The sequence below is a fragment of the Amblyraja radiata genome, chromosome 39, assembly GCF_010909765.2.
Source record: "Amblyraja radiata isolate CabotCenter1 chromosome 39, sAmbRad1.1.pri, whole genome shotgun sequence".
Taxonomy (NCBI): Eukaryota; Metazoa; Chordata; class Chondrichthyes; order Rajiformes; family Rajidae; genus Amblyraja; species Amblyraja radiata.
The window spans coordinates 8,318,180-8,341,394 of NC_045994.1; the positions used below are offsets into that span (position 1 = coordinate 8,318,180).

At 45.5% G+C, this 23,215-nt stretch overlaps 1 protein-coding gene across 1 annotated transcript; it reads right to left on the bottom strand.

Moving 5' to 3' along the window:
- Positions 1-13,893: 13,893 nt before the first annotated feature.
- Positions 13,894-22,719, bottom strand: eif4ebp1 (eukaryotic translation initiation factor 4E binding protein 1). Its single transcript, XM_033013636.1, has 3 exons — positions 22,499-22,719; positions 15,412-15,585; positions 13,894-14,335 (listed from the first exon to the last, which is right to left on the bottom strand). The coding sequence occupies exons 1-3, from the start codon at positions 22,632-22,634 to the stop codon at positions 14,304-14,306; spliced, it is 342 nt and encodes a 113-aa protein (XP_032869527.1). The 5' UTR covers positions 22,635-22,719; the 3' UTR covers positions 13,894-14,303.
- Between the last annotated feature and the right edge of the window lie 496 nt (positions 22,720-23,215).

Genomic DNA, 23,215 nt, shown 5'->3' on the forward strand with positions numbered 1-23,215 from the left:
CATGTAAATAACAAAATGCACTATATAGTCTACGAAATATATTTTTGTATAAACCCAATAAATGTGATGTGAAATATCTTTATTGTGCTGAGTAGAAATATGGTACAGCAATATATTAGAATGGGATCCTAAAAAAGACAATAAGACTTGGGCCATTCAGCCCATCGAGTCTGCCTTGCCATTTACTTATCAGCATCATCATCATTGATGAACACATCAACGGGCACTGTGCCTTACAATGCTATGTACGACAGTGATCGCAACTTCTACTGAAGTGTGGATGGCCGTTGGCTCGCTAGGAGCTCACCCGCCCTTTGACAGGTCTTAGTTTTGGTCCTGCTGGGGGTCCACAGCCCCCTCCTCACCTGGCAAACCAGGTGGGAGAGACGGTTTAGTCACCGACTATGCGACCATGGAGCAGGTAGCACGGGATTACATGGTACCCGTGGCGGGGGGGACGGGAGGGAACTCCCTCAGACCTGATCTGACTGATCTGTTTTTTGACTAAATTGGATGTGAATAAGATGGAGGTGATGCTGATTTGTGATGCAACAAATGGAGGCACCCAGCTGCCTCTGGGGGTGGAGAATGGTGTTCACAAGTTACAGGAGTAGAATTAGGCCATTCGGCCCATCGAGTCTACACCACCATTCAATCATGGCTGATCTCGGCCTCCTAATCCCATTTTCCTGCATTCTCCCCATAACTCTTGACGCCCGTTCTAATCAAGGATTTGTCTATCTCTGCCTTGAAAATATCCTCTGATATTCTGGGGTTGCCACCCCAAAGTGTAGAGGTTGACAGAGTGAATTAGTCAGGCTCAGTCAGCAGGGGATGCATACTCCGAGCAGACCAGCCTTCCCTGTGTCTTCCTCGCTCCGAGTGCACCCAACAAAAAACTGCACTGTACCTCGGTAGACGAGACAATAAACTAAACGGAACTAAAAATAAGAGCTAAGTAAGCACGTGAAGCCGAGGAAAGGCTTGACTGGAGGAGGTGCTGCTTTCAGATGGTAAACGGGGGGTAATTGGATGCAAGTGATCGTGCAGCAATGCTTTGAAGAGCTGGAAGTGAAAATGGATTGTCTGGTCAACGCCTCATAGCTGCTCGTGGGATCTTGTTCTGCAATGTGCCTGGCTCAGTTCCCACAAGTGTGTTTAATACGTGGCAACGTTAAATGTCATTAAAACCTCTCCTAACACCTAAAAAAATAGGCTTACGTCAGATGAACTGATTTAATAAGGATCTGAGAGTGGTGGGTGGTGGGTGTAGGGAGCAAACTGCCAGAGGAGGTAGTTGAGGCAGGGTTTAATCACACCGTTTAAGAAACGGGCAGGCAGGTACATGGATGGGACAGGTATAGAGGGATATGGGCCAAACGCATGCAGGTGGGACTAGTATAGATGGAATTCTCCGCCACAGAAGGCAATGGAGGCCAATTCACTGGATGTTTTGAAGAGAGAGTTAGATTTAGCTCTTAAGGCTAACAAAATCAAGGGATATAGGGGGAAAGCAGGAACGGGGTACTGATTTTGGATGATCATCCATGATCATATTGAATGGCGGTGCCAGCTAGAAGGGCCGAATGGCCTACTCAAGCACCTATTTTTTATGCTTCTATGACATGTTGGCTGATGTGGGCAAATTGGGATGAAAGGCCTGTTTCCACATTGTAAGACTGACTCTCATAGTTGTGATAAATTATACAAAGCTAAGGTTAGAGATACAGCATGGGAACATACTCTTTGGTCTACCGAGTCCGCACTGACCATCATTCGGTACCTGTATCCTGTATTATCCTGTATCTGTACACTGTGGATGGCTTGATTGTAATCCTGTATAGCCTTTCCGCTTTTCACTGAACCTCGGTACACGTGACAATAAACTAAACTGTACTAAACTAAACTCCAGTTCACACTAGTTCTATGTTATGCCACTTACTCAACCACTCCCAACACACTAGGGTCGTTCTACCCAAAGATCCTATAGCAAGCAAGATAGATCACTCGACGAAAAAGTCGTAGTAGGGTCATGTGGGCAGATTCGTGGGTAATTTTCGGCCCATTTTCCGTAACCGGCTTCCGTCTCCGCACCAAAGATCCCATAAGATACTAGTGCAGAGACGGAAGCCGGTTACGGAAACATCCTCGTAAAAATAAAAGTTATTTGGGAAAAATCTTCTCCTCATTTTCAGAATTTTAATTTATTAACACAAACTGTTCCCCCGCAATGTTGATTACACTGCGAGTCGGGTCGGGTCGGGTCTGGTTACGGAAATGGATGAAAAAAAGGCCTACGTTCCCCTCCGTTGCGTACTACACGTCAGCCCATTGCATTTAGCAGGAGTGGTCTACCTATAGGATCTTTGGTTCTACCTCCAAACCTGCACGTCTTTGTGATGCGAGAGGAAACCAGAGCACCCAGAGGAAACCCACGCCATCACAGGGAGAAAAGTGCAAACTCCACACAGACAGCACCCAAGGTCAGGATTGAATCGGGTGTCTGGCGCTGTGAGGCAGCAGCTCCACCAGCTGCGCCACCATGCTGCCCACTTAGGAACTGCTACCGTGTGCTACCACCTCCACCTGCAGGCTCCCCTCCAAGTCACATTCCAACCCAACTTGGAAATAAATCGCCAGTCCTTCTAGGTCAACCAACCTGAATCCTGGAACTCCCTCCCCAATCGGCACCTTCACCAGAAGGACTGCAGTGGTTGAGGTGAGAGGGGCAGAGTTTAAAGGGGATGTGCGTGGGAGCTTTGATTTCACTGAGGGTTCCTCTCTCTGCAGCAAAGAGGATTGACAGTAGATTTGATGCTGATGGGATGAGATTGGGTAAAAGGAGAGATGCTGTTCCTGCAGTGGAAGATTCAAAAATCCTGTGTCACAGGGTCGATGAAACCCCCAAAGGGAGGCACGGTGGTGCAGCTGGTACAGTTGTTCCCCCACAGCGCCAGAGACCTAAGCTGGACCCTGACTACTGGTGCCGCCTGTACGGAATGTGCACGTTCTCCCTGTGACCACGTGGGTTTTCTCTGGGTGCTCCGGTTTCCTCCCGCACTCCAAAGATGTCCAGTTTTGTAGGTTACTTGGCTTAGAGTCATTGAGTCATAGAGTGAAACAGCGTGGAAACAGGCCCTTCGCCCCAACTTGCCCATACCAGCCAACATGTCCCAGCTATCCTAGTTCCACCCGCCTACATTTGGTCCATATCCCCCACAAACCTGTCCTATCCATGTACCTGTCTAACTTTCATAAATGTTGGGATAGTCCCAGCCTCAACCACCTCCTCTGGCAGCTTGTTCCGTACACCCACCACCCCCAGTGTGGAAAAAATTACCCCTCAGATTCGTATTAAATCTTTTCCCCTTCACCTTAAACCCATGTCCTCTGGTCCTCGATTCACCTACTCTGGGCAAGAGACTCTGTTCGGTAAGTTGTAAAAACTAATTGTCCCTAGTGTGTAGGATAGTGTTGGTGTACAGTGTTATCGCTGTTCGGCGCGGACTCGGTGGATCAAAGAGCCTGTTTCCAACGCTTTATCTTAATCCTTAAAGTCTAAAGTCTAAAGTAAAGTAGCACAATAGACAGGTGAATATAGCACTCTGTAAACACTATAATAAAGTATTTAAAAAGTTCAGTTTATATATATATGTATATATATATACACACACACACACATATATATATATGTACACACACATATAAACATATATATATATATATATATGTGCGTGTGTGTGTATATATATATATGTGTATATATACACCAAGGCAAATTCCTTGTATGTGAATACTTGGCCAATAAACGTACTTACTTATATACATATGTCCTCTCCTCTGCCATTCCCTTGGACAGTTTGTCAGCATTATAGGAGTCAAAGGCAAATTGCAGCTATTTACGGAAAGGCTTTTGGCTTTGGGAGCCTGGCTGTCCCTGGTGGGAATGTTAGCATTAGTGGGTGTAAGTGGCTAATCTATTAGTTTACAGAAAGCCCAGGGAGTGGGGAGCTGCTGTTTGTTCCAGCGACACCATTGACTGAGATGGGACAGGTGGGGACCTGCCTGATGACCGCTGTCTGGGCCGACGGCTGAGCAGCTGGACCCAGGCCTGGTGCTGATGACCCCAGGGACATTCCGCTGCCAAAGGTCGCGCCCTCTCCCTCCCCCCACCATCCCCTCCCCTCTCCTCCCCCAGTCTGGGAGCACATGTTTATTTCACAGTCACAACAGGGATCTGCGGGGAATCCCACAGTAGAAGTTTTCCAATAAGGCCAGGGCAGCACTGCGTGGGGAAGCTGTGTTGAACTGAGATGGGGAAGGGCAGGCGGGATGCTGTGGGCTGTAGTACATGTAGCCCAGTGCAGAAGGGAGAGCATTGGATTTACAAAACATCCTCATTCATCCTCAGGTCACTGTTATAATGCAGGAAGAAAGTAATAAACAATAGACAATAGACAATAGGTGCAGGAGTAGGCCATTCGGCCCTTCGATCCAGCACCGCCATTCAATGTGATCATGGCTGATCATCCCCGATCAGTACCCCGTTTCTGCCTTTTCCCCATATACTCTGACTGCGCTATCTTTAAGAGCTCTATCCAGCCAAGTTGGGTACAGTTGTGGTGCCTCGACAGAGTTTGCACATTCGCCCTGTGACCGCGTGGGTTTGCGCTGGGTTTTTCCAAACTCCAAAGACGTGCGGGTTTGTAGGTTAATTGTCTTTTTGTAAATTGTGTCTTGTGTGTTGGATAGAACTAGTGTACAAGTGATAGACACAAAAAGCTGGAGTAACTCAGCGGGACAGGCAGCTTCTCTGGTGAGAAGGAATGGGTGACGTTTTGGGTTGAGACCCTTCTTCAGACTGTACAGGTGATCACTGGTCAGCGCAGCCTCAGTGGGCCGAAGGGCCTGTTTCCACACTGTATCTCTAAACTCTAAACTAAATCTCAAAGAGTTTTACTCTGAGTTTTATACAACACATTTAAAAACAACTCTCATTGACCAAAGTGCTTTACATTGGTGCCGGTACTAAGGTGCTACAAACAGTGGTACATAGATGAACAATACATACATAGATACATACATATAGGCAAGAGTCACTGTTTTACAGTCCCAGCTGAAGTTGGCCACAAAGGCCCGTTGTGGCCGTCGCCTCTATTCCGGTCAATCCACGAACCGTCCCTCTCCTCGCCCGGCCATTGCAGTGTATTGATCCGTACATTAGTGAAAACAAGCTGTTCACCTTCAAACAGCTCCTTGCATTCCTGCCTGGGCTTTGCTTTCATATCTACTGGTGCTTGTCTGTACGTTCTCCCCGTGACCGCGTGGGTTTTCTCCGAGATCTTCAGTTTCCTCCCACACACCAAAGACGTACAGGTTTGCAGGTTAATTGGCTTGGTATAGGAGCGTGGAAAAAATTGTCCCTAGTGTGTGTGTGTGTGTGTGTAGGATAGTGTTAATGTGCGGGTATCGCTGGTCGGCGCGGACTCGGTGGGCCGAAGGGCCTGTTTCCGTGCTGTATCTCTAAACTAAACTAAAAACTAAAATATCCCGTCCACATGATGCATGGCACTGCAGTGGGGGCTGTGGGTCTCCCTCCTGCTCAATTTCAGGAGGGGACTCTGTCCCACTGGGGTGCTGCTCTGGCCATGGGCCCCTGCGGCTTTGCCGGCAGCTGTCCCCAGCCGTGTTTACTCGAGGGGGGGAGGGTTAGATCCCACCAGCCCGCCCCACAACCTGCCCTCGCTCATCAGGCCCGTCGGTGGAGTGCTCTGGGTTGATTTGGCTGGGAGGATGAAGGGTTGACTTCACTATTAGCCAGGTTGCCGGGGTGGGAGGTTGCAACCTTCACGTGGTCCACCCTGTTTCGACGAATGCAACCAACCTGGCGTGCTCAACCAAATAAGATAAAATGGAACAAGTTGCCCGACAACTTTAGGCTGTGCACGCCATACGCAAGAAGAAGAAGCTTGGTTGCCAGCACCGCTCTCATCTCTCGCACGGAGCCAGAGGGTTAGGTCCCCTCCGGCAGTCAACAGCCTAATCCAGCAGACAAGAGGGTGACCTGCTCTCTCAGCTCCTATACCAAGATGTAAATCTCACTATATTCAACGGTAAACAAAAATGCTGGAGAAACTCAGCGGGTGCAGCAGCATCTATGGAGCAAAGGAAATAGGCAACGTTTCGCCCCGAAACGTTGCCTATTTCCTTCGCTCCATAGATGCTGCTGCACCCGCTGAGTTTCTCCAGCATTTTTGTCTACCTTCGATTTTCCAGCATCTGCAGTTCCTTCTTAATCGCTATATTCAACACTATGTTGCCAGGACTCCAGGGTCTGACCTACAGGGAGAGGTTGAGCAGGCTGGGATTCTGTTCCATGGAGCGCAGAAGGGGTGATCTTACAGAAGTGTATAAAATCATGCGGGGAATAGATTGGGTAGATGCACTGAGTCTCTTGCCCAGAATGATGGAATCGAGGAACAAAGGACATAGGTTTTAATCTGAAGGGTACCTTTTTCACACAAAGGGTGGTGGGTGTATGGAACGAGCTGCAGGAGGAGGTAGTTGAGGCTGGGACTATTGCAATGTTTAAGAAACAATTATATAGTTACCTAGACTAGACAGGTTTAGAGGGATATGGGCCAAACGCAGGCATGTGGGACAAGTGCAGCTGGGACATATTGGCCAGTGTGGACAGATTGGGCCGAGGGGCCTGGTTCCATGCTCTATGACTGTATGACTATGACTATATTTCACTCATAAACCGTACAGCAATCTTCCATTATCTTACTGTAAATACACATAGTGCTGGAGCAACTCAGCATGTCTGGGCAACTGGAGAAAAGGGATGGGTGCCAATTTGGGCCGGGACCCTTCTTCGGACATTATCTTCATTCATTGTATCAAGCAATTCAATCCATTCACTGACAATATATCAATGTCCCACCAATGATTCATCTCCAAACATATCAATAATAAGTTTGAGAGACCTCCCCCTCGCTTCAGCACTCGAGACTCCCCCTCAGGTGCAGGAAGGACACCCTCTCCAAGACAGACGTGAAGCTCACCCTTTGACCTGTTTTTACAAAATGTTAAATGGTCAGCTCGACATAGATTACAAGACCTACACCAAACCCAAACCAATTAGGAGCAGACGAGGGCATTCGATCCAATTTGTGATCCCAGCTACGAAGACAGATGTGTACAGCAATTAGTTCTTCCCCCGCACAATTAAAGCATGGAATAATCTCCACCCTACTATAGTTACCCAACCAGATGCAACTAAATTTAAAGTAGCTCTTTCTTCCCAATAACCCTTTCTGGCTTAAGCCCTCCCTTCACCACCTCCAGTTTGGATTCCATTTGGAATATTTTGGAGGACCAAGAACCAAGGAACTGCAGATGCTGGTTTACACCGAAGATAGACACAAAATGCTGGAGTAACTCAGTGGAACAGGCAGCATCTCAGGAGAGAAGGAATGGGTAAAGTTTCGGGTCGAGACCCTCCTCCATTCCTTCTATCCAGAGATGCTGCCTGTTCAGTTGAGTTACTCCAGCATTTTGTGTCCATCCATCCCCTCAGGAAAAACAAATTCTCCCAAGCTAATCGCACTGCAGCACCCTCTCCCCGTATCAATCCCTATATCATTCCCGTGTTTCCCCATCTTTCCCCAATGTTAATGTTAGCAGTCAGAAGAAGGGTGCAGATTGAAACATCTCCGATGCATTATCTCCTGAGATGCAGCCTGGCCTGTTGAGTTATTCCAGCACTCTGTGCCTTCAATAGCCTTGAATCCTGAAGTAAGTTCCCACCTCAATTGGACAACGACATCTCTCTCTGTTCACACTCGACCCCTCAGGCTGGGAGGTCTCCCAGATCAAAGACTGGGTCATATCCTTTCTCCAGCCCTTCAGACCCTTGCAGCATTGAATGGAATATTGTTTTAAGCTTAGCTGCGCACCACAATCTGACTGCTGAGGCCACAACAAAAGGATTCCCCAAGCCTCTCTGCTCTTGCAAGCCAGACACCTACTTGTTTGTTCAGACTAATAGAGATTAGTCCAATCCACATCAGCCAAGGCATGAGGAGCTGTTCCAGGTCCTCTGAGTGTTTCCCGCCTGCATCTGTTTATGCTGCAAGATCATCAGTTAAACCACAGGCCTGCATTCCATGCCTTTGTCAGCTCTGGGCTCTGCTATTCCACTTGGCTGGTGAGGGGAAGGGCTCGATGCACGGTTTCACCCTCCATCCCACTGCCCACCGTGGTGAAGACCATCATTGTTGCCAGACTACAGAACGTGGTGAACACTGACCCGGGCCATCACGGGTACTGACCTCCCCACCATCAAAGGGATTTATAGCATCCGCTGCCTCAAAAAGGCAGCCAGCATCATCAATGACCCACACCACCCTGGCCACACTCTCATTTCACCCCTGCCATTGGGAAGAAGGTACAGGAGCCTTAAAACTATAATGACCAGGTTCAGGAACAGCTTCTTCCCTACAGCCATCAGGCTATTAAACACTACAACCTCCAATAAGCTCTGAACTACAAGACTTGGTTTTGTCTTTATATATACTGTATATATATATATTATATGATCATATCATATGTATATACAGTGGCTTGCAAAAGTTTTCATACCCCTTGAACTTTTCCACATTTTGTCATGTTACAACCACAAACGTAAATGTATTTTATTGGGATTTTATGTGATAGACCAACACAAAGTGGTGCATAATTGTGAAGTGGAAGGAAAATGATACATGGTTTACAAATTTTTTTACAAATAAAAAACTGAAAAGTGTGGCGTGCAAAGGTATTCAGCCCCCCTGAGTCAATATTTTGTAGAACCACCTTTCGCTGCAATTACAGCTGCAAGTCTTTTGGGGTATGTCTCTACCAGCTTTGCACATCTAGACACTGAAATTTTTGCCCATTCTTCTTTGCAAAATAGCTCAAGCTCAGTCAGATTGGATGGAGAGCGTCTGTGAACAGCTATTTTCAAGTCTTGCCAGAGATTCTCAATTGGATTTAGGTCTGGACTTTGACTGGGCCATTCTAACACATGAATATGCTTTGATCTAAACCATTCCATTGTAGCTCTGGCTGTATGTTTAGGGTCGTTGTCCAGCTGGAAGGTGAACCTCCGCCCCAGTCTCAAGTCTTTTGCAGACTCTAACAGGTTTTCTTCCAAGATTGCCCTGTATTTGGCTCCATCCATCTTCCCATCAACTCTGACCAGCTTCCCTGTCCCTGCTGAAGAAAAGCATCCCCACAGCATGATGCTGCCACCACCATGTTTCACAGTGGGGATGGTGTGTACAGGGTGATGTGCAGTGTTAGTTTTCCCACCACACATAGTGTTTTGCATTTAGGCCAAAAACTTCAATTTTGGTCTCATCTGACCAGAGCACCTTCCTCCACATGTTTGCTGTGTCCCCCACATGGCTTGTGGCAAACTGCAAACGGGACTTCTTATGGCTTTTTTTCAACAATGGCTTTCTTCTTGCCACTCTTCCATAAAGGCCCGATTTGTGGAGTGCACGACTAATAGTTGTCCTGTGGACAGATTCTCCCACCTGAGCTGTGGATCTCTGCAGCTCCTCCAGAGTTACCATGGGCCTCTTGGCTGCTTCTCTGATCAATGCTCTCCTTGCCCGGCCTGTCAGTTTAGGTGAATGGCCATGTCTTGGTCGGTTTGCAGTTGTGCCATACTCTTTCCATTTTCGGATGATGGATTGAATACTGCTCCGTGAGATGTTCAAAGCTTGGGATATTTTTTTATAACCTAACCCTGCTTTAAACTTCTCCACAACTTTATCCCTGACCTGTCTGGTGTGTTCCTTGGGCTTCATGATGCTGTTTGTTCACTAATGTTCTCTAACAAACCTCTGAGGCCTTCACAGAACAGCTGTATTTATACTGAGATTAGATTACACACAAGTGAACTCTATTTACTAATTAGGTGACTTCTGAAGGCAATTGGTTGCACTGGATTTTATATAGGGGTATCAGAATAAAGGGGACTGAATACTTTTGCACGCCACACTTTTCAGTTTTATATTTGTAAATTGAAAACCATGTATCATTTTCCTTCCACTTCACAATTATGCACCACTTTGTGTTGGTCTATCACATAAAATCCCAATAAAATACATTTACGTTTGTGGTTGTAACGTGACAAAATATGGAAAAGTTCAAGAGGTATGAATACTTTTGCAGGCCACTGTATGTATATTATAATCTATATATACACCTATATATATATATATACACACAATTAACTTTTTTTTCCTTTTGTATATTATATTGTTCACAGTGTACTATATTTTCATATTCTGTTGACTGGATTTCCTGCTTGATTCCTGCCTCAGCCAACATAATTTGAGGACTATCTGAAGAAGGGTCTCCACCTGAAACGTCATCTATTCCTTCTCTTCCTAAATGCTGCCTCACCCGCTGAGTTTCTCCAGCATTTTTGTCTACAATAGATTTTTCCAGCATCTGCAGTTCCTTCTTAAACTTAACTATTTACTCCCTGGTCATGTCCTCTTTGTCCCTATCCCATCAGGCAGAAGACAAGAAAGCTTGGAAACATGGATCACCAGATTCAGGAACAGCTTCTCACTGCTGTTATCACACTACTGAATGGTCCTCTCATAAGCTGACGGTGTTGTCCCCATCCTCCAACCTACCTCGTTGTGATCCTTGCGCTTTTTGTTTATCTGCATTTTCTCCACTGCTGTAGCGCTGACATGATGTAACACTATATTCTGCACTCTGATATTTTCCTCTTTGTACTGCCTGTTGTACTTGTATATGGCTAGATTGTAGTCGTGTATAGAATGATGTGTTTATGTATTTTATTGTCACGTCCACCGAGGTACAGTGAAAAGCTTTATTTAGCATTCTATCCACAGTCCAGAGAATACCATACATACTTTGAGACAGCACCGCCATTCAATGTTATCATGGCTGATCTTCCACAATCAGTGGATGTGTGTGTGTGTGTGTGTTAGACACAAAATGCTGGAGTAACTCAGCAGGACAGGCAGCATCTCTGGAGAGAAGGAAAGGGTGACGTTTTGGGTCGAGACCCTTCTACAGACTGAACCACAACACGGTCGAGATGCTTGACCCCAGCATCTGTGGAGAAATTGGTTAGCACGCAACAAAAGCTTCTCACCGTAACTCAGTGCATAATATAACAATAAGTTAAACCCAACTCAACAGAGCAGGAAATGATCAGTCTGAAGAAGGGTCTCGACCCGAAACGTCACCCATTCCTTCTCTCCAGAGATGCTGCTTGGTCCCCTGAGTTACTCCAGCATTTTGTGTCTATCTTCGGTTTAAACCAGCATCTGCAGTTCCTTGCTACAATGTATAGGTGACAGTTCGGGTCGAGACCCTTCTTCAGACTCGTAGGGAAAAGGAAAACGGGAGATCTAAGGGGGGGGGGGGGTGGATGTGAGGGGGGGGGAGCTCGGTCAGTCAGCCTGATCGGGCTGATTAGCTGCAATCCACATCTTCAGAGGGACACTGAATAAACAAACGTCTGTCTGGTTCTCACAGCAGCAACAAGGAGCTTAGTGGATCACCTTGTGGGCAGGCAACAGCTTGCAGCGCTCAGATCAAGTACTTAGACAGCGAGGATGTGCAGGGGGATTGACTGATTTGAATTGATACCTAAAACCCATCTCATAATCTCAGAACGATCTACGTTAAGTGCCATAAGCCATCTTGTTCTTCCTCTCATTGATGATTTGCATAGTCATTACAGGATCATTGATATTTAAACACTCTCTCAGACATTAATCCGCCAATTACTACAGCCTTTAAAAGTTTGCCTGGCAAGTGAACCTAGGCTAGAAAGTTTTTAATCACCAGTTTGTTTGATAGGGGCGTGAAGGGGATACAGTGGCTAACCAAAGATCTTTGGTGCTAACATCCAGTGAGTTTACAGCTTTAAGGTGAGAGGGGGAATGTTTAGTTATCTTTAAAAGATGAGAGGGACAAAGTTTAAACAGCTTTAAGGTGAGAGGGGAAATATTTAATATCTTTAAGGTGAGAAGGGCAAAATGTAAATATATTTTTAGGACGGCTTTGAATATTTTCCTCCATCTACCTGGTAATCTGTTCAGAGTTTGAAATATTATATCTCTTTCGATTGTCTGCTGTCAGGCAGGTATTTAAGGTTAAATCATCACTGGCTATGGGTGAGGTACCAGATGAATGGAGGGCAGCAAATGTGCAGGAAGGAACTGCAGATGCTGGTTTAAAATAAAGATAAACACAAAATGCTGAAGTAACTCAGCGGGTCCAGAGCATATCTTTCATTATCATCTTATATCACTCCTTTTCCTTTTCCCTAACTAGTCTGAAGAAGGGTCTCAACCCGAAACGTCACCCATTCCTTCTCTCCAGAGAGGCTGCCTGTCCCGCTGAGTTACTCCAGCTTTTTGTGTCTATTGTCAGGCAGCATCTCTGGAGGAAAGGAATGGGTGGAATGTCAGCAAATGTGGTGCCTTGATTGAAGAAAAGCAGCTGAGATAAGCCGAGTAACTATAGGCCTGTGAGCCTAATGTCGGTGGTAGCGGAAGCTCCTTAAAGAGATCAGTGTATCTTCTCCACACTGTATCTCTAGAGAACATGCATAGGTGACGTTTTGGGTTGGGACCCTTCTTTAGACTGATTGTAGGGGGGGTCATAGGGAGACAAAGCTGGCAAGTGATAGATGGATACAGGTAGGGGAGGTTAATGATTGGCAGATCTTTGGACAAAGGCCAGAGATGAAAAGATGAAACAGTGTGAGATAACGAGATAAGGATAGAAGCGGCACAAATTGTGAAGCTAGAGGAAGGAATGTAGGTGGAAGGGGAGGGGGGTGGGGGGTGGAATGGGGAAATGGAAAAATGGGTCTGCATCCATGAGAAGCACAGGGAAAAGTGGGGGAAAGAGGGGGGTGGGAAAGTGACAGGTGATTACAATGGATGACTTGCTCCAACCTAAATCTGTCACAAAGAGGTCCATAATTACATGGGAAGACTGCAACTGGTTACTGCAATTATTTTAATTTCCCTTTCCAATTCACGAGGCTTGTTTCGGGGAGGAACATCAGATCTCATCGTTAAAATGTAGAGTGATCAACATGATCAGGACAGGCCATTTTCCACATTTCAACTTTCATCTCAATTTTATGTTGAAAATAAAATCTCCATTACTTCCATATATTTTTACATTAAAATATTTTGCTCTCAGGATATTGCAGACTATCTTGATGGAAAATAAATTACTGATTTTCTTATGAATGGGTTTTCATTGGGCACAATTTTCCCATTTCATGGTAATTTTCCTCTTCAAATGCATAACAGATGTTGATTAATTACCTAAGTTTTATGAGCATGCAGATTCCTGTCGCACTGAAGTCAATTTATTCAGGAGAGGTTTTGTTTAAGTGATGGTGGCACAGTGGCGCAGAGGTAGAGTTGTTGCCCTACAGTGCCAGAGACTCAAGTTCAATTCTGAGTACGGGTGCTGTCTGTACAGAGTTTGCATGTTCTCCTTGTGACCGCATGGGTTCTCTCCGAGTGCTCCGGTTTCCAAAGACGTACAGTTTTGTAGGTTAAATGGCTTTGGTAAAATTGTAAATAGTCCTAACTGTGTCGGATAGTGTTAGTGTATGGGATGATTGCAAGGTGGCGCAGTTTCGGTGGGCCGAAGGGCCTGTTTCCACACTATCTCTAAACTAAACTAAATACGAGTGCCTAGTGCAACGAATATTTTTAAATAAGCTCTGGTGCTATAATAGATAGACAATTGTTCTTGTGGAGAAAGTATGAGGAGATCATGAAGCCATTCTGATAAAGTGCTTAGTCAAGACACAACAAGTTCAAATGAATTAATCTCATTTTATTTCATTGGCTTTCCTTGTCCCTCTCTTTTCCCTCCCTCTCAACAAAAATTACCTCTGAAAGGTTAGCCTTTGGCCTTGATCACCAAAGGAGTTTTAAATTGAAACCAGGTTAAATAGATCAAGAACCCATGAGACTGCCCCTCTTTCACAACGGTTGTTGCCAATTAGAACAGCAGATGCTCTGCCACGTAAAGCACGTGCACTTTTCACAGCATTTGAAGGAAATGTCACTGTCTGTAGCTTCGCAGAAGTGGGTGGATTCCATCAATGGGGAAAAAAAAGTTTGCTGGTGGCTTGGAAAAGACGTCTGGGCTGGTGCAAAGACCCAAATGGAGAGGGTCCAGGACCAAATCCTCTCACCCTGGAGAAGACCACATGGTGTTCCTTAAATGTCCATCTCAAATTGGGCGTCATCTCCTATTACAGAAAACAGAAAGAATGCCATGATCTTCTCATCACTCTAAATTCAATCAATAATTAATAAACATGTGGAGTTTTTTTCCCTCAGTCCCCTGGTCCCTCCATCTTCACCAACTATCCCAAATAACTCAGTCAATAATCAGTGCTGGTTTCCGACTTCTTGTCGTCACCTGTACTCCACATGGATAAAGACGGTTGCCTTTTTCGGCGCTACCTACCACAATAGGTTTCATATCCTCACATGCACATATCTCATTTAATGGTGAACGATACTGCGAATCCTGCTGATGATCTTTTCTGGCCCATTAATAGGTTGACATGGTGGCCTGGCAGTAGAGTTACTGCCTTACAGCGCCAGAGACCTGGGTTCGATCCTGACTACGGGGTGCTTGTCTGTATGGAGTTTGTACGTTCTCCCCGTGACCTGCGTGGGTTTTCACCGAGATTTTCGGTTTCTCCCCACACTCCAAGACGTAAGGGTTTGTAGGTTAATTGGCTTGGTATAAATGTAAAATTGTCCCTAGTGTGTAGGGTAGTGTTAATGTGTGGGGAGGAGTCAAAGGAGGAGGTATAGCGACAGGTGTCGCATCTTCTGCGGGTGCAGGGGAAGGTACCTGGGAGGGGGTGGTTTGGGTGGGAAGGGATGAGATAACCAGGGAGTTGCGGAGGGAACGGTCTCTGCGGAAGGCGGAAAGTGGTGGAGATGGGAAAATGTGCCTAGTGGTGGGATCCCGTTGGAAGTGGCGTAAATTTTGGAGGATTATGTGTTGTATGGACGGCTGATGGGTGTTATCTGTACCGGAGTTTGTACGTTCTCCCCGTGAGTTTCCTCCCACACTCCAAAGACGTACAGGTTTGTAGGTTATTTGGCTTCTGTAAATTGTCCCTAGTGTGTAGGATAGTGCTAGCGTACGGGGTGATCCATAGTTGGCGCGGACTTGGTGGGCCGAAGGGCCTGTTTCCATGCTATATCTCTAAAGTCTAAAGCCTAATACATAAGAAAGTAATTTTTAGCCCATCAAAACATCCATCGTTCGCTGTGATCTGAGCAATAGTCTAATCTTCATCCTTACCACCAGCTGCCTTCTCTTCGTGGCTGTTTACATGGTTCACCACTGGCTTCACCTTCTCTGTGGTATTGGGATTTGTGACACCTGGGATGTTGGGAAGATCACGCGGAGGAGTCCTGGCCACAGGGGAGTTGCGGCATTCCATGAGGAACTTGCGGTCATAAATAATACGGGTGCCTGGAACACAACAGCAAAGCACTCGTCACAATAGCAACTGAGAGTTCCTCTTTGTAACTGGGATAGCTTTTATGGAATACAGTTACTTTTCTTCCTGTAGGAAGATTCCGACAATCTGAAAACATTCCACTTGAGTTCAAGAAAAGCAGATTGCTTCATCTCAATAGCTGGCATTAGTGCCATTACACTTGTATCCTGCACAAAGTGAAAGGCGGCAATTCCATGTCAAATTTTACGCCTGTTCACAGCTCAAGACTAATATGTAAAATCTCTGCACACACAGTCAAACTCTGTGGAGAGTGTAAGGTGCTCTCCCCAATCAGGCCTTTATGGTAGAGTGGCCACTCCTCAGTAAAAGGCACATGACAGCCTGCTTGGAGTTTGCCAAAAGACACCTAAAGGACTCTCAGACCATGAGAAACAAGATTTTCTGCTCTGATGATTCCAACATTGAACTCTTTGGCCTGAATGCCAAGAGTCACGTCTGGAGGAAACCAGGCACCGCCCATCACCTGGCCAATACCATACCTACGGTGAGGCATGGTATTAGCCAGTGACAGCATCATGCTGTGGGGATGTTGTTTAACGGCAGAAACTGGGAGACTAGTCAGGATCGAGGGAAAGATGAACAGAGCAAAGTACAGAGAGATCCTTGATGAAAACCTGCTTCAGAGCGTTCTGGACCTCAGACTAGGGCGGTGGTTCACCTTCCAACAGGCAACAACCCTAAGCACACAGCCAAGACAACGCAGGAGTGGCTTCGTGACAAGTCTGTGAATGTCCTTGAGTGGCCCAGCCAGAGCCCGGACTTGACCTCGATCAAACATCTCTGGAGGGACCTGAAAATAGCTGTGCATCGATGCTCCCCATCAGAGCTTGAGAGGATCTGCAGAGAAGAATGGGAGAAATAACCTAAATACGGGTATGCCAAGCTTGTAGCGTCATATCCTAGAAGATTTGAGGCTGTAATCACTGCCAAAGGTGCCTCAACAAAGTACTGAGTAAAGGGTCTGAATACTTATGTAAATGTGATATTTCAGTTATTTCTTTTTAATTACTTTGCAAAAAATTCTAAACACCTGTTTTTACTTTTTTCTTATGGGGTATTGTGTGTAGATTGATGATTAAAAAAAAGAATTAGTATCTGTCGAAGTGTCTTTTAAGAGGTACACATGGGTGCGGAGCACCAAGGCAAATTCCTTGTATGTGAATACTTGGCCAATAAACGTACTTACTTACTTACTTAATACTTTCTGGATTGTTGCCCAAAATACACAATTGATTTTGCATTGACAAATGAAGGCGACCTTAAAGGGCCTGTCCCACGATGCGAGTTCTCCCAAGTTTTAAAAAAAAGAATCAAACTCGTGGTACCTCATCACGAGTATTTTTTTACTCTTGGAAATTTTTCACAGGTACCCGCTACGTACATTCTATGTACTTACCACGAGTTTGATTTTTTTTAATACTCGGGAGAGCACTTGGGTGAACTCGCATCGTGGGACAAGCCCTTCAAGGATAGGATTAATTCCAGGATGTGCTAGATCGAGAGAATTGTGCAACTTTCTAATCACTGGTGGTCTTGCCACATAAACATACTACTTAAGTTGGTAGCAAATAAACAGCTCCTTGTCCTCATGCCCAAGTACACTGTCAACATACATAGGCATGTTACATTGGCAGGGAAAGATAGTCTTACTCACATCCAGTTTCAGGAACAAATTTCAGGTCAAATGTCACCATAAAAGGACACAAATTGCTGGTGTAACTCAGCAGGTCAGGCAGCATCTCCAGAGAAACATGGACAGGCGATGTTTTGGGTCGGGACCCTTCTTCAGACTTGTTTGAAGAAGGGTCCCAAACTGAAACATCACCTAGAGTCCAAAGAAGGGTCCCGACCCAAAACGTCACCTACCCATGTTCTCCTTGGATGCTGCCTGACCAACTGAGTTACTCCAGCACTTTGTGCCTTATTTTGTAAACCAGCACCTACAGTTCCAACCACAACTGAAAACCCTTTGATGATAATAACCCATTTCTTCAAAAATGTTTGTATTTTCATATGTGATTAGTTACAAAAATTACAGCTCTGTAAATGCATCTATCTGGCAATAATTGAGAAGATTTGAAAATCATCCTATGTTAATATATCTTTAAGCACGAATCAGGTCCACATGAATTGGCTTTGCACATATCAGCGCTCCCATTTTAACACATGGAACTTCAAGCTTGGATAACAATATCTTTAATTAACCTTTTGGTTGTCCTGTGCATTACAGCAGGTATAACATGGCAAAACTGTTTTGCAAGTGCAAGATGCATAGGTCACACTGCCTGAGTTTAGATGTGTGTTGTTGACAACAATGCAAAAATACTCTTGCTACACTGATTATAACTGTGAAATTTATATATTCAATTTCAACTCTGTAATGCTTAACAACATGAAGAACTTAATTGTTATTAACTCACACAGGAGACGGCAGGTAGAACAAGGAACTGCAGAAGCTGGTTTTCCAAGGAAAGACACAAAATGCCAGCCTGAACAAGATATCATCTCTCCATGTTCTCCGGGGATGCTGCCTGATCTGCTGACTTACTCCATCATTTTGTATCTTTCCTAGTAGACAGCGAGATTTCTCCAGATGTGGCAAGGGTTATAGTTTTAACACAGTTTTGAACGTATTTTATGATGTGACAGCACGATAGCGCAGCAGTGAGTTGCTGTCTTACAGCGCCAGATACCTGGGTTCGATCCTGACTGCGGGTGCTGTCAGTACGGAGTTTGCATGTTCTCCCTGTGACCTGCATAGGTTTTCTCCAGTTTCCTCACACACTCCAAAGACGTACAGGTTAATTGGCTTGGTATAATTGTAAATTGTCCCTGGTGTGCAGAATATTATTCGTGTACGGGGTGATCGCTGGTCAGCACAGACTTGTGGGCCGAAGGGCCTATTTCTGCCTGTATCTCTAAACTAAACAACTTCCTGCACTTGAACCTGATAGCTCAAGTGTCTGCCAACTGATTCCCTACAATTGCTCTATTGACCAAATCAACAAGTAGATTTACCCGATTAGCTGTGTACTAATTCCCATCCCCACCACATTCAAAGGGGCAAATGATACAAACCTCCCAACATGGAAGCCCAACTGATCAACACCTTACTCAAGTTGTCTCAGGGGATCAAGGCAAAAAGGGATTAGCCACGTCTTAATGTTCAATTACTATATACTTCCCAGTGCCTTGACTAAGTTGTGACTCAACCATACCGTTGACCCAATTATCCCATTGCAATGATTTACACTTTTGGTTATAGAGAGCTGAGAATGAGAACTCAGGGTCATTCTCTCATTAATTAATTGCAGGTAATGCCAGGTGTTGTAATTTAACAAAATAATCGCAGAGTAGCATTTCTTAAGTATGAAGAATTAACAGGAGTCTTCACAGATACAGTTTATTGAGTACTACTGATAGTAATCTGGAACAGATCATACCCCACATCCTCTGGAAAAACAGCATCCAGTCAAAGATAACAAGCAAACATTTATCTTCTCGTTAATTTTTAGTTCTGCTTCACCAGCAGACCTAATGCCTTGCTGAGGAATGTGATAATGAACAAGTTTCCAACTGCCAATTCATCTGTGTTGAAGGATAAGTTCTAGACTAATTAATAATTGTTCTAGTGGTCCCACCTACAAACGTTAACTGTTTGCACCTCAGTTGTAAATGAACACTGGCAAAATCAGCTATCTCTGAACCTTATTCAGTGCAACAGTGAAGGATCAACGTTCATGTGCAAGGCCTCTGTGCGAGTATCTATCTGCTGGCCTTCCAGTTTAAAAGCGACACTGTGAGAAATTTGCAGCTGTAACAGTTGCTGTAGCGTGAACTAGAGAACGGAAGAGAAGTGACAGAGGCAGCTGACCAGACTTGTTTTTAGGGGAAATGGCAGAGGAGGTGGGAGAGGAGAGCTTAATAAGAAAGCTTACGTTGAGCATTAGAGATCTGTGTCCTACTCACTCTGGACAATTTACAATTTACAGCAGCCAGTTAACCTTTAAACCTGCAAGTCTTTGGAATGTGAGAGGAAACCGGTGCACCCGGAGAAAACCCACACTGTCACAGAGAGAACGTACAAAATCCTTACAGACAGCACCCGTAGTCAGGATCGAACCTGGGTCTCTGGTGCTGTAAGGCATCAACTCTACCGCTGCGCCACTGTGCCGCCTTGTTTGTGAATCGTTAAACCCGTGTCCACCATGTTTGTTAAATCTGCACTCCAGTAGCTTAGTGACAATCACCAGGATGTGAGCGGATAACCGTATTAATGGGGACATGGGTATTAAAGGGCACTGTATCCGTTTTTGTGCGAATGGACAGCAGAGAACAAAGCTCTTTAATGGCAGGAAAACAAAACATGTCTCTGTAATTCCGTCAATATCCATTAGGGAGAGCAAGCAATCTGAGCTGTTCTCAGAGTGGCACATACTGAACAAATATTCCACTCGACAATCAATTCCTGACACAATTCCAATTTGTCTTCACCTCTGGCGTGACATCCAACACCAGACACGGTACGCAATAATAACATTAAGTTAGTAGGGCTGAATCGTCAGACAGTTATAAGAACCACCAAAGCCACAGACTGACTCAAGCTGCCCATTAAAGGAACCCATTCCTTCTCTCCACAGATGCCGCCTGTCCCGCTGAGTTACTCTGGCTACCTTCGATTTAAACCAGCATCTGCATTTCTTTCTTACACATTTTGTCCACTCCACTGCAAAATCTCCTCAAGGTATGTCTACTTTGAAGAAGTTCTCCTCCTCTCCCCGACGAGAGTTAAGCAACATCTCTCATTGCTCCCCCTCTGTGATTCCTCCTTCCCTCTGACTCTACGACCCATTCCTTCTCTCCAGAGATGCTACCTGTCCCGCTGAATTACTCCAGCATTTTGTGCACATTAAAGGAACATGCTCGGTTTGTACAGCAGCCAACAATAGATGCTATACTATGAATTGCTGCTACACATCAGATAGCCTTTCAATAATGCATCAGAGATGGTGACTTTGAGTGATTGAACACCCGGCCCTGTTTTGCCACATTTCTTGTTGGATCACAATCAAATGCCATAACTACACTATTGCAAATATTAAGTGTACAAAAATAAATAATCCTACAGATGTCACCATTTCCAATTTTATAATCTGTGACACCAAACAGCCATAAATCAAACTTATTAATAACAGGTTAACAACTGCTAAATAATAAAATGAAATTACAGCAGCAAGAAACCTGAAACGGTGTATAAATGAATAGTGATTACAATTCCCTGCCAGGGAGGTTTATAGGGACAGGGCAGATTAGTTAAATTAGTTAAACACAATAATTTTTTTTAATATCTTTGTAGCCTTGATGTCATCTTATGACAATACCTCCAAAATGTATAGGACTTCTTCTACTGTGGATTTTAAAACATGATTTTTGGTGCTCAAACACCTGGAATAGTTTGAACGAAATCCTTTCCAATACGAGAAGAGTGTGGTGACCAGTACAGATCTGAAGTCTAAACACTGAGTTATGAACTTAAAGGGGAAGAAAGTTTCACAATGGCCCTCAACTGTGCAAATCAACTAGCAGGTTTTAAAAATCTGTCTCACCTTGTGTCAAAGAGAAATGGCACACTACTTTGTTCCTTATTAAGTGATAAGAAAACCTCTCTGAAAATGTTCTAAATATATGATCATATATGAACAGGCTTTATGGTGTTCTTGATCATTTGTGATCAGCATTCAGTCACTTGCATTTCATTAACTTGGTCATCAAATGTGACACTCTTGAAACATTGTTTCTCTCAATGTGCAATGTTGTGCATTTAATGTCAGATGTAAACTAAAGGCTGCGTTTTTGCTTTGTGGGCGTTGACGTGACGTTTTGTGCTGGCTTCTTACAGACAAGTTGGATTTATTGCAAGAGGCAAAAGTGCAGCACAGATACAATGATAACTTTGCTTCCAGCAGCATCAGAGGCAAATAAACACACAAAAAAACTAAATTATACATAGAATACGCTTAAATTCTACAAGACAAAAGAAGAATGCAAAAAAAAGACCGCAATTAGAAAAAAAAAAAAACGGATAAACACGGTCTTTTTTTTAACACAGAAACATGGGTTGGAGAAACAGCACCTCATATCCGCTTGGGCAGCTTGCAGTTATTGATTTCTCTAACTTCAAGTAACCTTTGCTTTCCCTCTCCCTCTCTGTCCCTCCCAACCCCAGTTCTCCGACTAGTTTCACTGTTTTGCTGTTTGTCTGCCTCCTAGTCACCTTCCTCTATGTCAACAATGCCCTGGTTTAGTGGTTAGCGTCTGCTTTGATCTGTCCTTTCACACCTCGCCCGTCCACATATCTCTGGTCTCCCTCACCCCTGACTCTCAGTTGAAAAAGGGTCTCGACCCGAAAAGTCACCAATTCCTTCTCTCAGATTCAGATTCAACTTTAATTGTCATTGTCAGTGTACAGTACAGAGACAACGAAATGCAGTTAGCATCTCCCTGGAAGAGCGACATAGAATATGATTTCAATAAATAAATCTATTTACATGCATACAGTCATAGTGTTTTTCCTGTGGGAGGAGTGTCGGGGGGGATTGGCAGTCACCCAGGTACAGTGTTGAGTAGTGTGACAGCGGCAGGGAAGAAGCTGTTCCTGGACCTGTTCAACATCTCTCCAGAGATGCTGAGTTACTCCAGCACTTTTTGTTTATATTCGGTGTAAACCAGCATCTGCAGTTCCTTGCTACTCGACAGGAGTTTCTAAGCGCAGACGGGATGAGGGTGAGAGAAGGGTCACGGTGGGGTGGGAGGCGAGGACGGGGTTAGCAGGGCTCGGATGGGCCGAAGCCCCCGCGGCCTTACCTCCCGGGGTGGTGCTGAAGAGGGTGCCGCCGGGGGTGGTGCTGAAGTCGTGCGGCAGCTGCGCCGAGTCGCTGACGACCACCCTGCGGATGGTGGGAATGGCGCGGCTCTGCGTCTTCTGAGCTGGGCCGGACATCCTGGCGTCGCCTCAGCTGCTCGCACCTGACGGGAGGGGAAAGCTGGGCCTGATCCCTCTCTCTCTCACTCTCTCACTCACTCACTCCCTCCGCCTTCCCCAGACCCAACCCAACCCCACTCCCTCACACTCGCAGCCAGGCCCCAGCTCCCCGCCACCGCCCACAACATCCGCTCGCCCGTCGCTCGTCCACGGCAGCGGCGGAAAGAGCCGAGTCGCTTCGGCCGATCTGCTCCCCCCCCCCCCCCCGGCCCCGCCTCCTCCAGGGACCGAGCCGAGCGTTCCGTCATCTTCGGCCGATTTGACGTCAGTCGGGAATTGCGTCAGCTTCGGCAGCGGGTCGGACCGAGTCGCTTCGGCCGATCTGACGTCAGTCGGGAATTACGTCATCTTCGGCAGCGGGTCGGACCGAGTCGCTTCGGCCGATCTGACGTCAGTCGGGAATTACGTCATCTTCGGCAGCGGGTCGGACCGAGTCGCTTCGGCCGATCTGACGTCAGTCGGGAATTACGTCATCTTCGGCAGCGGGTCGGACCGAGTCGCTTCGGCCGATCTGACGTCAGTCGGGAATTACGTCATCT

Bases quoted from the DNA above. Each gene is read 5' to 3' on its own strand.
- eif4ebp1 (XM_033013636.1), bottom strand. From the start codon at position 22,634: ATGTCCGGCCCAGCTCAGAAGACGCAGAGCCGCGCCATTCCCACCATC. The intron at 15,586-22,498 runs GTAAGGCCGCGG...GTTGTGTTCCAG, and splicing joins CTTCAGCACCACCCCGGGAG to GCACCCGTATTATTTATGAC. The intron at 14,336-15,411 runs GTAAGGATGAAG...TTTCTGTAATAG, and splicing joins CGAAGAGAAGGCAGCTGGTG to GAGATGACGCCCAATTTGAG.